Raw genomic sequence first — 14,323 nt, 5'->3', positions numbered from 1 at the left:
GTAAAATTGCATAATTTTTTTAAATATTTACAATATCTTCTTTTATGAGAGAGGTTGTAATATTGTCAAACAATTAAAGAAGTTATTGTAGTGTATAAAGAGTTGCATTAGAAGCGAATTTTGATTCTAAAGGGGGATTATGCCTACCTATTATCCTACCATAAGAGTTAACTTAATCATTTTGTCCCTTAACATTATACTATAAAAAGTCATAAAAGAGATTCAGAAGAAGTTGTCAATTGAAACCCTACCAACTACATGACATTTTGTGGTAAAGATGGATACTAATATGTATATTGATGATAAAGAGGTGAAAAATCAAATATAATTGACAAATAATCTTATTCTTAAATATGATTAGAAATTTGATTCTTGATCAATATATATATATATATAATATTTATTGAAATAAATATTGATATATTTCAAGAAAACAAACTCTTAAAAAGATTGCTAAAGGGTACACAAAATAAAAAAAATAATATGGAGGTGTGGAATAAGGAGAGAAAAGATTCTTTGGAGTTTGTGTGATGGAGGTTAATTGGGGAGAGAGGTGGGTGAAGAGTTATGGTTACTTTTGATAGATATTTTAGGGTGTATGGGCCATTGCCATAATATGGTGAAGAGAGAGGGATCACATGGAATGGAAGGAACCACACAAAGTCAGCCTATGCATGCCCCACACCCCTTCTAAGTCACTCTCACGCGCTAACTCATTTGGGAGTTGGGACCAATCCCATGCATTCACCATCCATAAATAACAACTTGCTCAATCCTTATTTTAGGATATACTTATTTCTCGAGTTAATCATTTATATATTATTAATGTAAAGTTTTTTTTATTATAATTAATAAATTTTTTAAAATTATTTATTTTATTAAATAAGTAACTGACATAACATTATTAAAAAATTTCATTAATTATTAATGTAAAATTTTTTTACACTAACAATATATAAGTGATTAACTTCTCAAATTATTATTAGGATAAATTAATAGAAACTATAATTGTGACTTTCTTTATGACTTCGAATTTTCGTTTTAATTTATCCATGAATTATGATTCAGACAAAAGAAACAAATATTTAATTTATTTTGGTAAAAAGTTAATTTTAAATTTTATAACATAAATATGACTAAAATAAAGAAGTTTAACTAATAATTATTTTTAAGACTTAAATATATATTTAGTTTAAGTTAATTATGATTGTTATTCAAGAAAGATAATGTTACTTGTACAAGTAAATTTTAACAAGAATAGAGAACAAAATATGAAAAACAACTAATAATGTTACAGAAAAAAGAAGTCATTATTTTAAATAAATTGAAACAGAAGTAAAAAATAAAAATAGGTGTCCTGTTATGAAAACTTAGCTGAGCAATTGAATACATTTCATGCCTCATAAACGCATTAAATTACAATTTTTATGCTAAATAAGGTGTGTCTACATGGTTGACTTTGGATGATCATAGTAATACAATACTAGTCCAATATCTTACTTTTAACAATATAGAATATAGATTTCAAAAGTTGGATAGATATTTTGGATGATATTGAGGCTGGGACATTAGGCAACACCATAAGCTCAGTGGGAGTGATGCAGCAGAACATAACCATGGCGCGTGGATAGAGATAGACACCCTTTTCTCTTCACAATCCCTATGGACCCAAACTTCCCCACCACCACGGTCCCTATTTAAATCTCAAATATTTATTCATTTAATTCACTTATTCTTCAAATAAATACCATAGTACTAATATTTTGTTTATTTATTTTTTTTAAAATAAAATATTTCAGTATTATCCAAAACAAGAAGTGCTTTTTCTGTTCAACTTTGTTTGCTTCTCAACCCCCTTTCTCAAATCCCAGAAACATCACACACACAGCTTCGTCATCATCATCATATCACAACTCAAACAGGAGAGAGAAAGTGTGAAAAAAAAAACCTTTTTTTAGAGAGAGAAACAAAGCTTAGCCCTAGAAAAATATGCAACGAGATAAGGACTTTTGCAGCTGAGACACTGCAACTGCAAGAGTTAGAGAGAGAAAAGACTATTATTATTATTACTATTTTTATTTCAATTTTCAATTTTTAAGCTTTTTTTTTTTTATGTATATATTTATTTTGCCTTCTTTGTTGTTCTCCATTGTTGTGGAGAAATTTGCTTCTTTGCACTGACAGTGGTTCTTTCTCTCACCTCTTTCTCTGTGTAACTCTGCCACCTCTCTTCATTTCCCCAAGAGAGGAAAAAAAAGACTGTTGAACTTTTTTCAACTCAATCAATCACTAGCTTCCATTTCTTCACGAGTGGGACTGTGAATGTGCACCACAGCTTTTTGATCTTGTTCCTCAAATGTTAGTACGATTCCTTTTCCCTTTGCTTTGTATCTGCACATGTTGCATTCTCACTTTTGTGTGTTTGGGGCGTTGAATCTGTTCTAGTCATGAACCCAATTCTTCAAAGTTTGTAATTTTCCATGACGAAACCCGTTTTGGCTGACGCTTTGCTTGTTTTTCTTTGTGATTCTGCGGTCCCTTTGGCGTGATGTGGCATTTTCTGTTCTTTTTAGGAACTGGGTTGCAAATTCTTTATGGCATTGGTCTCGAGTAATTAGTTCCTTCCTTTTATTTTTGTTTCACTTGTATATTTCGTGGTGGTAATTTTCTGGGTGTTGGCACTTGTATTGCTTGGTGTTTAAGGTTTATGATGGGTGTTGGTAAGAGTGGACCTTTCATGTTCTTCTAGTCTTTCTTTATCTTCAGCATGAAGCCTTTTTGTTGTTTCTTATAGTTTGGTAAGCTGTAAATAGCTTCTTTTTTTGTCTTCTCTTAGACATGTCCATATTGTTGTTAGAGAGTGGTTCCCTTGTTTGTGTTGATGCTTTCATGGCTTACCATCTTTTCCTCTGATCTATCTTCTACTTGATGCTTTGCCTTTATATACGTGTGGATCCATTTTAGTTTCCTTCATATGTATATTTTATAATATTGTGTCATCAATGAGAAGTTTTATCTGCTGGAAGCTTCACTGTTTTGATTTTAAGGACTTATAGTTGTTCTTCTCAAGCTACAGTTACTAACATTTAAGCACTTTTTAACACGCTTGTTGGTCATTGCTCATTGGATTTCATACTTTTTATGGTATCCTGATATATTGGTGTTTTTTCCTCCACAATTTGTCACTATACTCTATTTGGGAACAGAGCTAGGTGATAAGTTTAGGTGTGTATTGGAGTTTCAAAGTTTATTGTGAAAGATTCTGAAGGCATTTGAAGTAAATGCATGGATCGTGGGGACCAAATGGCGCTATCTGGGTCTTACTACATGCAGCAAAGAGGAATACCTGGATCTGGAGCACAACCCGAGTTACATGTTTCACCTAATATTCGTCCACTGTCTAATCCGAATCTACCATTTCAATCCAGCATTGGTGGTGGTAACATTGGATCCACATTGCCATTGGAATCTTCGGCAATTTCGTCTCATGGTATCAATGTTGGAGCTCCTACTGGGGCTCCTCCTGGGGAACCTGTCAAGAGGAAGAGAGGAAGGCCTAGGAAGTATGGCACTGATGGAAGTGTGTCCTTGGCATTGACTCCAACTCCAACATCATCTAGTCATCATGGAGCCTTTTCACAAAACCAGAAACGGGGCAGGGGGCGCCCACCTGGGACTGGGAAGAAACAGCAATTGGCTTCTCTTGGTAAATCTCTATTGCAATGCAACTTGTTTTAGAGTTTGTTTGGATACAAGCTTAAAAAGCTTTAGAGAGCATCTCTATTGGAAAAAAAAAAAAACTATATTTTCAGTAAAAAAAAAAGCTCTCAAAAGCTTTTCCAAGTCTGTATCTAAACAGACTCTTAGTTTTTCCTTTTGTTGCATATGATAATTATTTGAAGCTGAAGAAAGGTTGATGAGTTTGAAATTCTGCAAATCCTTATCCAAGTCTTATTTTGTTGAAAGTTTTGTTTAACTGAATATTTGGTTACTGATTTATTTATTTATTTATTTTATGTTGATATGCTATTATCATAATCACCTTAATGATCAATGGATTTTAAATCCATGTAGTTTGCTATATATTATTAATTTCCTTGAATTTAAATTTTCCTGATCCACAAGAGAGATGCATTTTTTATATTTTTTCTAATAAATCTGATTAGAATTAAAATGGGTTGATTGTTGTTGATTTGTATACCATTATACCTTCCCAGTGTTTTTGTAGGATTGTATACAGAAAACAATTGTGTGTTTGGTTTAGCTTATTTTGGAGAAATAATTATTTTTTCCAGCTTCTTGTCGCTTTTAAAAAAATGATTATTTCCTCACATTTAAAATCTTTCCAAAACATGCATCCTTACCTCATTCAGTAATTATTGCCTCACATTATAATAATCAAGCTATTTGGAGAAGACATTTTACAATTTTGACAAATGTATGTATATGTAGATAAAGGATCTGAATTTTATGTTACAATAATTACAATATAAATGGTTGAGCATGGGATACAAATTACAATAGAAGCTCAGAAAATTGTAGATTTATAATAAGCAAAGTTGCAAGGGTGCTAATATTATAAATTTTAATGTTGATATGACTTTTAAGGTAATTATTGTAAAAAATAATAAACTTACTTTACATGATCATTTGTAATTAAATGATAGTTAATAATTTAACCAAGATATCATTTGTGAAGTTGCAGAAGTCTTAGCATGACTGATGAGATTTTTAGTAGTCATTTGGTTTGAGAAAATGTTTTTGTTTTCATTTTTTATTTTTACTTTTAATGAACAAAAAATGTCACATTGTTTTCATTTTATTTTTCTATTTTCAAATGTTGCGTAGAAAATGGTGAAAACAACAAGTTGTTTTTAATGTTTCTTAAATACAATGTGACATATTTTTTTTTGTAATAAAATGAAAACGAGAAATGTAAATAGAGAACATTTTATCTAAATAAACAGGCCATTAGATTTCTATTTCCTACCACAGTTTATGATTAAGCATGACCAATTGGATCTTAAGGTCTGTATGCTTCATATTCCTCATTTAGACTATTTCTTTTGATGAAGATTACAGCTTATTGTTTTATTTGGTAAGGCCTAGAACTCACTTGTGGGCTCCTGGGTGGTCCCCTACTAATGGGTCCTGACATTACAGCTTATCTAATTCTAACCAAAAGTGAGTTAGAATTTAACTATTTTTGGTGACACATTTAGTTAGCATAATGGCTCATATGTTTGCTAAATTGCCCATTTGCACCTTCTAACCTAATGAGTTGTCTAATCCAACCTAGCATATATTTGTCCGTAAAGGCTGATTCACCCTAGATGATTGATTTATATACTTTGTTTTTGAGGTTTTGACTTTTGAGTGGTTACTTGTTGCCAGGTGAGTTGATGTCTGGTTCAGCTGGGATGGGATTCACTCCTCATATCATCAACATTGCCAGTGGAGAAGTATGTGGCAATTTTTTTATGAATTTGAATCAATCTCTGTTTTTGTAATGTATGTTATAATTGTTGAAAGTGGATGAATAAGATAGAAGGAGAAATATGACTCAGAATGAATTATTTTGTTGGTTGAAGGCTCTGAATGATATTACGATTATATGATGTGTTGATATGCAACGTGTGATATCACTAGCTAGCTAAAAAAACTATTTATACTAATTATTCTTGGTCAAGTACTATACTAGTGTAGTATATCTGGTACAACCTAGAGTCCTAGACTAATGACATAAGATTCATAACACTATAGTTCCTAATAATTATGTATTTAAATAAACATCACCCTTTGATTTCTGTCAGTATTTTTGTTCTCTTTTTTACTTGATGGTCTATATAAAACATCTTATTTATTTATGCAACCAAGTTTGGTATTTTTGGCCAAAGAAAGGTGGCACTATGTACTGTTGATCTCTTGAAATACTGATAACTTGAATGTTAAATACTAAACAGACATTCATGTTTGTAGTATTTCTCTCTTATAAGGAAAAGTAGACTTATTGAAGCCAAAGCCGAGCATTATTGATCGACTTAGTGCCATATCTTCTGGCATTTATGTAAATATTGATAAGTTACTCTTCTGATTTTTTTCCCTGTAGGACATTGCAACAAAAATCATGGCATTTTCTCAGCAGGGACCTAGAGCTGTATGCATTTTGTCAGCCAATGGTGCTGTCTCAACTGTTACACTTCGTCAGCCATCAACTTCAGGCGGCACTGTAACATATGAGGTACGGCACTTTCTCAGTATTGTGTATCTGTTGGTGATACACTTCTAGGTTCACATGGAACTGTGATTACATAAAGATACATACCCACATTTATGCATACTATGATTGATTGATTAAAAAAATGCTTTCATGTTACAAGAATGCCTTAGGAATTTTTTTCATATATGGAAGTTGAATACCAACATCATTACTGCAAATTAAGACTGTTTTGTGGCTACTTTTCAAATTGTTTTATATGAGCCTTCGAACAAGTGTTGTAGCTCTTCCACAATGCCAGTTTGACTGAAACCGTGTTGTAAACATGAAGCTTGATACTTATTGGACAAATATTTCATAAATATATTCCTTAGAAAGTATATTCATACATGCACGCATGCATACAATATGGCTAAGTGGCACAAATAAACTTTAATCCCTCCAATGATTGAAACAAAATAATCTTTTACCATTGAATACTGTTTGAGTCACCACACCTTTTTGGTCGGTGGGTACATAATTCCAAGAGAGAAATATTTACGCCTAGAGCAAACTTTAAGATCAGACTTTTTTAAACATTAAAATAATAATTTTATTTAAAATAGATCTGTAAAACTTTTTGAAATACAAAATTGTCTTTTCAGATTATTGTAGTCAATTTCATTTCACATTTCATTTTTAATCCTAATCAGCAAGCTGCAAGCTTTTTACCGAGCAGAAGAAAGAAATGGGAAAGAAAAGAAACACAACTGTGTATATGGGGAGGACTGAAGAGAGAATGGCATTAACTAATGGAGAGACTGAAGGGACATATATGTGTTTCTTTTATGGTAAAAGAAAGCCGAGTCATATTATTAAGTAACTAATATTTTAAATATTTTTTAGGAGCCTAATGTGAGGGCTTTATTCACCTTACCCCAAGGCTGGCCATGACTGCAAATCTTTGACTATCCTAGCTTTATTCACATATTTTGATTGAGAAATATCTGTAATTGTCAGCCTTCTAGTAAAAATCACAGATTTCAACTTTTGTATTATTGAGTATCAATATTTGTTTTTATTTTTAATTTTTTACCCTTTTCCAAATCATAACTCTTATGATAAGGTTATTCATATATCCATATGCATAGAATATATATTTGATTGTAGGGGTGTGCAAAAAATCCAAATTGATCCGAACCGATCCATAACCGATCCGATCTATATTGAAAAATCCGATCCATTTTTTAAAAAAATCCGAACCGAACCACTTTATAAAACCGGTTCAGTTATCCGATCCATTTTTACAAAGTGGATCGGTTCGGTTCGGTTTGGTTTTCTAAAAAAACCGATCCATATATGAGTAAAAAAGTGGATAACTGCACTGCACCGAACCGATCCAATTTCAAAAAAACCGATCCATATTTTAAAAAAACCAAACCGATCCACTTTATAAAAAATGGATCGGTTAACCGATCCACTTTTATAAAACGGTTCGGTTCGGTTTGGATCGGTTTTTTGAAAAAACCGATCCATGAACACCCCTATTTGATTGTTTGTTAACTATGAATTTGATAGGGGCGCTTTGAGATAGTGTGCCTGTCAGGCTCTTACTTGGTCACTGATAGTGGCGGCTCACGCAATCGAACTGGTGGACTAAGTGTGTCCCTTGCTAGTCCTGATGGTCGTGTCATTGGTGGTGGAGTTGGTGGTGTGCTTATTGCATCAAGTCCTGTTCAGGTAACAGCATTCTAGTGTTGTCATAAAATATTACTTTCTCTGGTCCTTTTTATAGAAATAAGTTATAGTGTAAAATATATTTATTATCACTTGTTCCTTGTTAAAAAGGTCTGGAGGTAGTACAATATTATATCTTGAATTCATGTCCCTGATTCCCATATGTTAAAAATCAAAACTTTGTAGCTACTGAATATGAAAGTTATGGACCCATATGTGATAGCCTTTTTCGGAAAAGAATCACCTTTTTGACAGAATCACCTTTTCTAGCTTCAGTTTTTCAATATAAGCGGAAGCCTGAAAGAATCCCAAATCTGAATAAAATCAGAAGCTATCTTGAATAGCTTCTCATAATATCAATTACTCCTTTTAAAAAAATTATCACTGTAAACAAACATAAATTAGCTTCTACTTTTTTTATAATCTCTAAAATAATCACTAGATTATAAGTTTGATTGGGAAAGATGTTTTTCCCAACTTTCAGCTGTTTTTATGGGAAAAAATGTTTTTTGTGAAATAAACCGGTTGTTTGGGACAACAAAAATAACTTTTTTTCATGAATCTGCATATTTGAAACTTATGATTATTTTTCAACAGTTTTTTTATTCTCCTAAAGCTAATTTACTACACAAGCGGATTTTTTTGTTGTATCCAAATGAAATTAAATATCTCAATCACTTTTCAACAAACTTATCGAAACGGATTATAATTGATTATAGATATTTTACATCAGAATCATTCTTTTTAATCTTTAACAACCTGGGTCTGTGATCTTAGATCTGCTCCCACCCCCCTAGTTTTTTCTTTTGGATGGCTTGACTGAAATAGTGAATGACCATAGGTGGTAGTTGGGAGCTTTGTATGGGGAGGATCAAAGACAAAGAACAAGAAAAAGGAAGGATCAGAAGGTGCAGAAGTTGCTGTGGAGTCAGATCACCAGGCAGTAGTTCATAATCCAGTGGCACTGAACAGCATCTCACCAAATCAAAATCTTACTCCATCCCCATCTTTGAGTCCTTGGTCGGCATCGCGACCGTTGGATATGCGTAATTCCCATGTTGACATTGATTTGATGCGTGGTTGACACTTCATTCAATACACACACTAGTGCTGTGTATATATGTTTCAGATTCATCTAATTTTGTTGTAGTAGTAATGACAGAATGGAAGTAAGTACCAACAGCAGAGTAGAGCCAGCTGACTTTTGCAATTGATAAATTTCATCACTTATCCATCCACCCATGATTATTCACTTGGGGTTGTACTCATATTTTTGTAGCTGTGAGGAATTTTAATTTGGAGATTGTATGTTCCTGATTGATTGGTAATGATACATTTTATGTCCTACTTGGAAAAATAATTGACATGGGGCTAGGTGTTTTTATGTGGTCTAGGAGCATCAATTATGGCACATAATAAATATCATGTGATTTTTGTCATAGAACTGTCATGTCTTCTACAAGGCATTGACAAGGGGAACATGAAGATTTATTGCTGTGGATGCATGGTGTGAAAGCATTTTGTATCCTAATGTTGATAAGTGTGGTGTGGGGTTGTAGATTCTCTTATTGCAGGTACACTCATGCATTGATCACCCCGCTCCCTTTGTACAACCATCCATAAAATTTAGTGCTAATAAAGAGGGTAAAAGGCTAAAAAGAAAACTAAAAGGGTAATGGAATCATGATAATAACTTTTAGTCTTTTGACCCCTACAATAATACTTCCACTCTTTTCAACTATGATTTGTGGTGGACATGGCCTTCTAAGCAAGTTTATAAAGGTGACTTAGAGGTAGTATCTGATTTAACTTATTTTGTACCTTTTTCCTCTTTAAAGCGAGGTGTTACTATAATTTTATATAGTTCTAAAAAAATAACAAGATTTTTTAATGAAGAAAACATAAAGAATACGTTTTATGCACGTTAATTTTAGTAACGTTTTTCTTTTTCTTTGAAATATTAAGATCCAAAAGCAAATCATTTTAACAAATAACAAGAGTTTAAATATAGGTACTGAAATTGATTTTCTGAAAATTTAGCTGCGTTAAATTTTTTAAGAAATGGTGTAGTTATGCATAATTTTTTTTTCTTTCTCTTTGTTTATTTTACCGGAATTAATTCTGTTCAATTTGAATAAAATCATTATGAAAGAAAAAATTCTCTCTGAATATTTAATGATTTTTTTATACCATTGGAGTTAATTATGTTCAAGTCTAATAAGAGTATTATAAAACATAGAACTCTTACTGCTTTTTAAATTAATGTTACCTGAATTAGTGAATTGGTTTGATGTTAAATGTGATATCTTTAAATTAGTTTCACCTGAATTGGTGAATTGCTTAGATGTTAAATGTGATATCTTGAAATTGATATTCTTAGATAAAAATAATGTGATATGTGGTCAGTTGGATGAAGCTTGCGATTTGTTTGAGAGAAAAGCACAGTATCAACTAAACTAAGTTCATCGACTGAACTACATAACAATGCCTAGAAGACCACATTATTTCACAATACAGACAATAACAACACCCTTAATGCTATATTACAAACAATAAACACTGCTCAAGTGTGTTGCGCTTGCCCATTTTACTCATCTTAAAACCCTGCAATCATGTTTTCCAAAGTGTGATCATAACACTTGAGACATACAACTTCCAACATTCCCCCAAAATTACTAGAGTTAAGTACACGAACAGCTAGTAGCAAATTCCAACTTTTGTGTGGTATGCAAAGGTCTAAAAGTCCTTTGTGTTGGCTCTAAAATGTAATGGCAATAACACAGTTCAACTTGAAGATTTAACAACGAATAGACCTGGAAATCATTTCTGAGAATTGAAAATCACTAGCTTCTATCTATTATCTAAGACCATAATCTATGAACAAATGAAAGATTCACATTTTATAGAAGATGGCCTGTATTAGTAAAGGTAAAATATGAATTACAGCAGAAGAAAATTACAGACTAAAGGCTCACTGAACAGTAAACAAATATAAACCAAATTAGAAAATATACAAGTTATAATAATTAATGTTTACATGCATATAACTAAGTTTGTAATCAAAACTTGCTCCTAGATCTTCATTGTTAGGATACAAATAAGTCTTATATTAATAAAATAAGAGAAAAAATAACAATTTATAAAACATACTCATACTCCAATGATTGAGGGGCTTTTTGGGTGATAACCAAAAGCAAAGGTGTGAGGACTTAGGCTCAAAGCAGACAATATCTCATCATTGTGGAGTTGTGTATAAAAATAACTTATATAAAATATCCCTTTAAACAAATATCATAAAATAACCTTAACACCGATCACTATCTAATGTAGATATTAAGAGGAAATTTAGGAGAAGCATATTTAATAAGGGAATAGAAAGTCTAAACAGAGGAAATAGTTAGGGGGAAGGCAATAAATTAGAAAGCAATTGTTCGTTGATCATGCTTACGGTGACAAGGAGAGGAGTGGTTGTTGGAATGAAAAAGGTTGGTTGGGCTCTACCCAAATCACACAAGGCCCAACTCATTAAGATCACTTCACTTCAGTAATGTTGGGTTAGGGTCCAAAACATGTAATAATTGAATCAACAGAATTAATGCTGAAACCTACCTAGCTTTGGGAGGATTGTTTCATGTGAAAGATACATGTAGAATAACTAAAATAATAATTGATGCTGAAACTAATACACTAATCTCGCATAGTCCATACAAAAGCTGTAAGCTTGTAATGGGAACCATGATGCAAACAAATTAACATTATTACACGTCATTTATCTCTCAAATAACATGTCATCTTCAACTCACTTCACATATTCTCATCTCGTATTATTGTTATAAGTGAATTAAGAGTATGTTTGGTTACATCTATAGGAGTTTTTAAGAGTTTTTTTTATAAAAAAAAGTTTTTTTTCTTCTTCCAATTAAAAAATTCTTATAAACTTTTCTAAGCTTGTATAAATATAAGCACTACTAGAATTTCTCTTATTACATGCAACTTTTCATACGAATTTGACATAATAATTCATTGGAAATTTGACTCTTATGAATTTTTTTGCGAAATTTTATCTTTAGATAATATCTTTGTGAATAATATATTTTTGTGAATTTTAAAATTCGCAAGAAATTTTCCTACAAAATTTCTTGTGAAAAAATTCGCAAAAAATTTTCCTGCGAATTTTTTTGCAAAAATTTTTTGTAGATTTTTTAATGAAAAAAATTAAATAAATTTTCTTTCCAATTTATAATTCAAAATTAATTTGTGTAAATTTTTTTGCTAAATTTCTTACGAATTTTAAATTTACAAAAACATGTGATTGATGACCTTTTGAAATTTTAGAATGCAAGTTATAGGCCTAATTCAACCTACAAGATTAACTTGTAACATTAGTGTTGTCCCTAATTATATACTCTTTAATTATCTTATTTCTAATCAATGTATGATTTATGGTTTTCTTTAAAAATTAATTAGATTATATCCTTAGAAATAAAATTAATTCAATCATATTGAACTACAAAATTATATTATATATTATATTAACACTTAAAATATTCAATATTCTAAAAAATAGCTTTATATTAAATAATTTATTTTAAAAATTATCATTAAATTAAAATTCATTATCACTAACTTATATATTTAATTAAAATAAATGTTTAATTAATTAATATTTTAAATTAAAACTATTTTTTATGAAATGTTTATAATAATTTAGTAAAATAATATTTTGTTAAGTAAATACTTTTAATTTTAAAATTTTATGAATTATCATTCAATTAAAACTCATTATCATTAATTTATTATATTTACAAAATTTTATATATTTAATTTAATTTAAAATTTTATCATAAATAAATTTCTATGATCATCAAGATTATAGCAAAATTTATAAAAATTTCTTGTAGATTATTTTTCATAAAAGAATTTGTAATAATTTTTTACAAATTATTTTTAATAAATAATTTACAAAAAAGTTTTTATAAATTTATTATTATAAAAAAATCTGCAAAAAAATTTTACGAATATTTTTTTAAAAAAATTATAAAAAAATAACAATTTTTTAGTAATGAGGCTCCATCTAGCATCAAAACATTTTGCAATCCATGAAACAATCACACATTATTGTCTACTGCAACCAACTCAGATTAAATTTATGCAGTCCACGCATCTTAAACAAAATGATAAGAAAGTTAATAATATAATATGACCATTTATTTTATTTTCTTTCCAAAGGGTGAAATTTAACTTCTAAATTATTTAAATTGTGTGTTATAAAAATTTTATATAGTACAAGTTACAGTTGGGAATACCATCTGTAGAAAAATGTAAAGTGAATGTTATGCACCTAATATGACATTAAATAACAATGATTTTTCCATGTCTACGAGGAATAAAACTATAAAAGACTTATTTATTTGTAGCTGACCAAACAAAAAACACCACACCACAGCAAGAGATTAATTCTCAAGAGTGTTCCTTGAGAATTTGCAAAAGCTCGTCTGACACCTAATTACTAATTTGGTGTAACCCAAAGCACCTATGAGGATACATATATAAAACTGAGATGATACATTTTGTGAATGTTCATCCCTAATTTTCTCGAAAGACTTGTTTACAAAAATGGAAGATGAAATAATTACTGAGAAGAGCTCTTGTTGCCTATAACAAGGGTCAAGTTCAAGAATGGACCAATAACACCACCCACTTAAAATAGGGTTAAAGTTGAAAGACAAAGTTGTGTTATACTTTCAGCATCAGACTACAATCCTAAAGAATGCAATAAAATCATAAATTGAAGAATTGCCAAATTAAAAGGGAAGTCACATATCCTTGAAGAAACAGATACCATTGAAATCCCAATTCTTAACGTCCTACCAATAGTTAACTTACCCAAAAGAAGAAACGAGACGAAGGCTACACTTTCAATCTGCCACTGCTAAAAAACTCAAAGAGGCAAAATAAATGGTGATAGTAGAGTTGAGCTGCAAATGCAAAAGAGAAGGAGTGGAGTAAGTACCTAGAACTAGCCCACAAAACCTAATTCACAAAAATAAAAAATAAATAATTGTTTTATGAGTATGAGTAAACACTAAACAGTGGACTAAATTGAGATTTTAACTTGACCGATATTGGAAGACATCTTCACAAAGACACTTTCAAAAGGAAAATGTTGAGAATATGAATCAGTATCTATTATTTGAGTTTATTTCAGATTAATGGAACATTATTAGAATTCCTACGGTTATGAATTTTAATTATAAGAATTATAAGTATTGTTACACTTTTATGAGTATTTACATTTGTCATTTAATTTTATGTTTATGAACAAAATTTGTATCAGTGTGTTTTGTGTATTTAAAAGGTTGTAAGTATGAATAAAATACATGAGTTTCA

General features: G+C 30.6%; 1 protein-coding gene across 2 annotated transcripts; it reads left to right on the top strand.

Moving 5' to 3' along the window:
* The first annotated feature begins 1,857 nt into the window (after positions 1-1,857).
* On the top strand, positions 1,858-9,317 carry LOC109802061 (AT-hook motif nuclear-localized protein 11). Of its 2 annotated transcripts, none has more exons than XM_020363267.2 (6): positions 1,858-2,358; positions 3,207-3,706; positions 5,395-5,462; positions 6,110-6,241; positions 7,775-7,936; positions 8,775-9,317. In XM_020363267.2, the coding sequence occupies exons 2-6, from the start codon at positions 3,286-3,288 to the stop codon at positions 9,015-9,017; spliced, it is 1,026 nt and encodes a 341-aa protein (XP_020218856.1). In that variant the 5' UTR covers positions 1,858-2,358; positions 3,207-3,285; the 3' UTR covers positions 9,018-9,317. The 2 variants fall into 2 exon arrangements, with proteins under 2 accessions (XP_020218856.1, XP_082929087.1); XM_083072961.1 differs by lacking the exon at positions 1,858-2,358 and adding an exon at positions 2,408-2,610.
* The last annotated feature ends 5,006 nt before the right edge of the window (positions 9,318-14,323 follow it).

The sequence above is a fragment of the Cajanus cajan genome, chromosome 4 (genome assembly GCF_000230855.2).
Source record: "Cajanus cajan strain Asha chromosome 4, NIPB_CcT2T_4, whole genome shotgun sequence".
NCBI lineage: Eukaryota > Viridiplantae > Streptophyta > Magnoliopsida > Fabales > Fabaceae > Cajanus > Cajanus cajan.
The sequence above is the reverse complement of the archived record's forward strand: the minus strand, read 5'-3'. Positions and strand labels throughout refer to the sequence as shown.

Coding starts and splice junctions, on each gene's coding strand:
- LOC109802061 (XM_020363267.2), top strand. CDS start 3,286: ATGGATCGTGGGGACCAAATGGCGCTATCTGGGTCTTACTACATGCAG. Junction 3,707..5,394: donor ACAGCAATTGGCTTCTCTTG/GTAAATCTCTAT, acceptor ACTTGTTGCCAG/GTGAGTTGATGTCTGGTTCA. Junction 6,242..7,774: donor GCGGCACTGTAACATATGAG/GTACGGCACTTT, acceptor TGAATTTGATAG/GGGCGCTTTGAGATAGTGTG.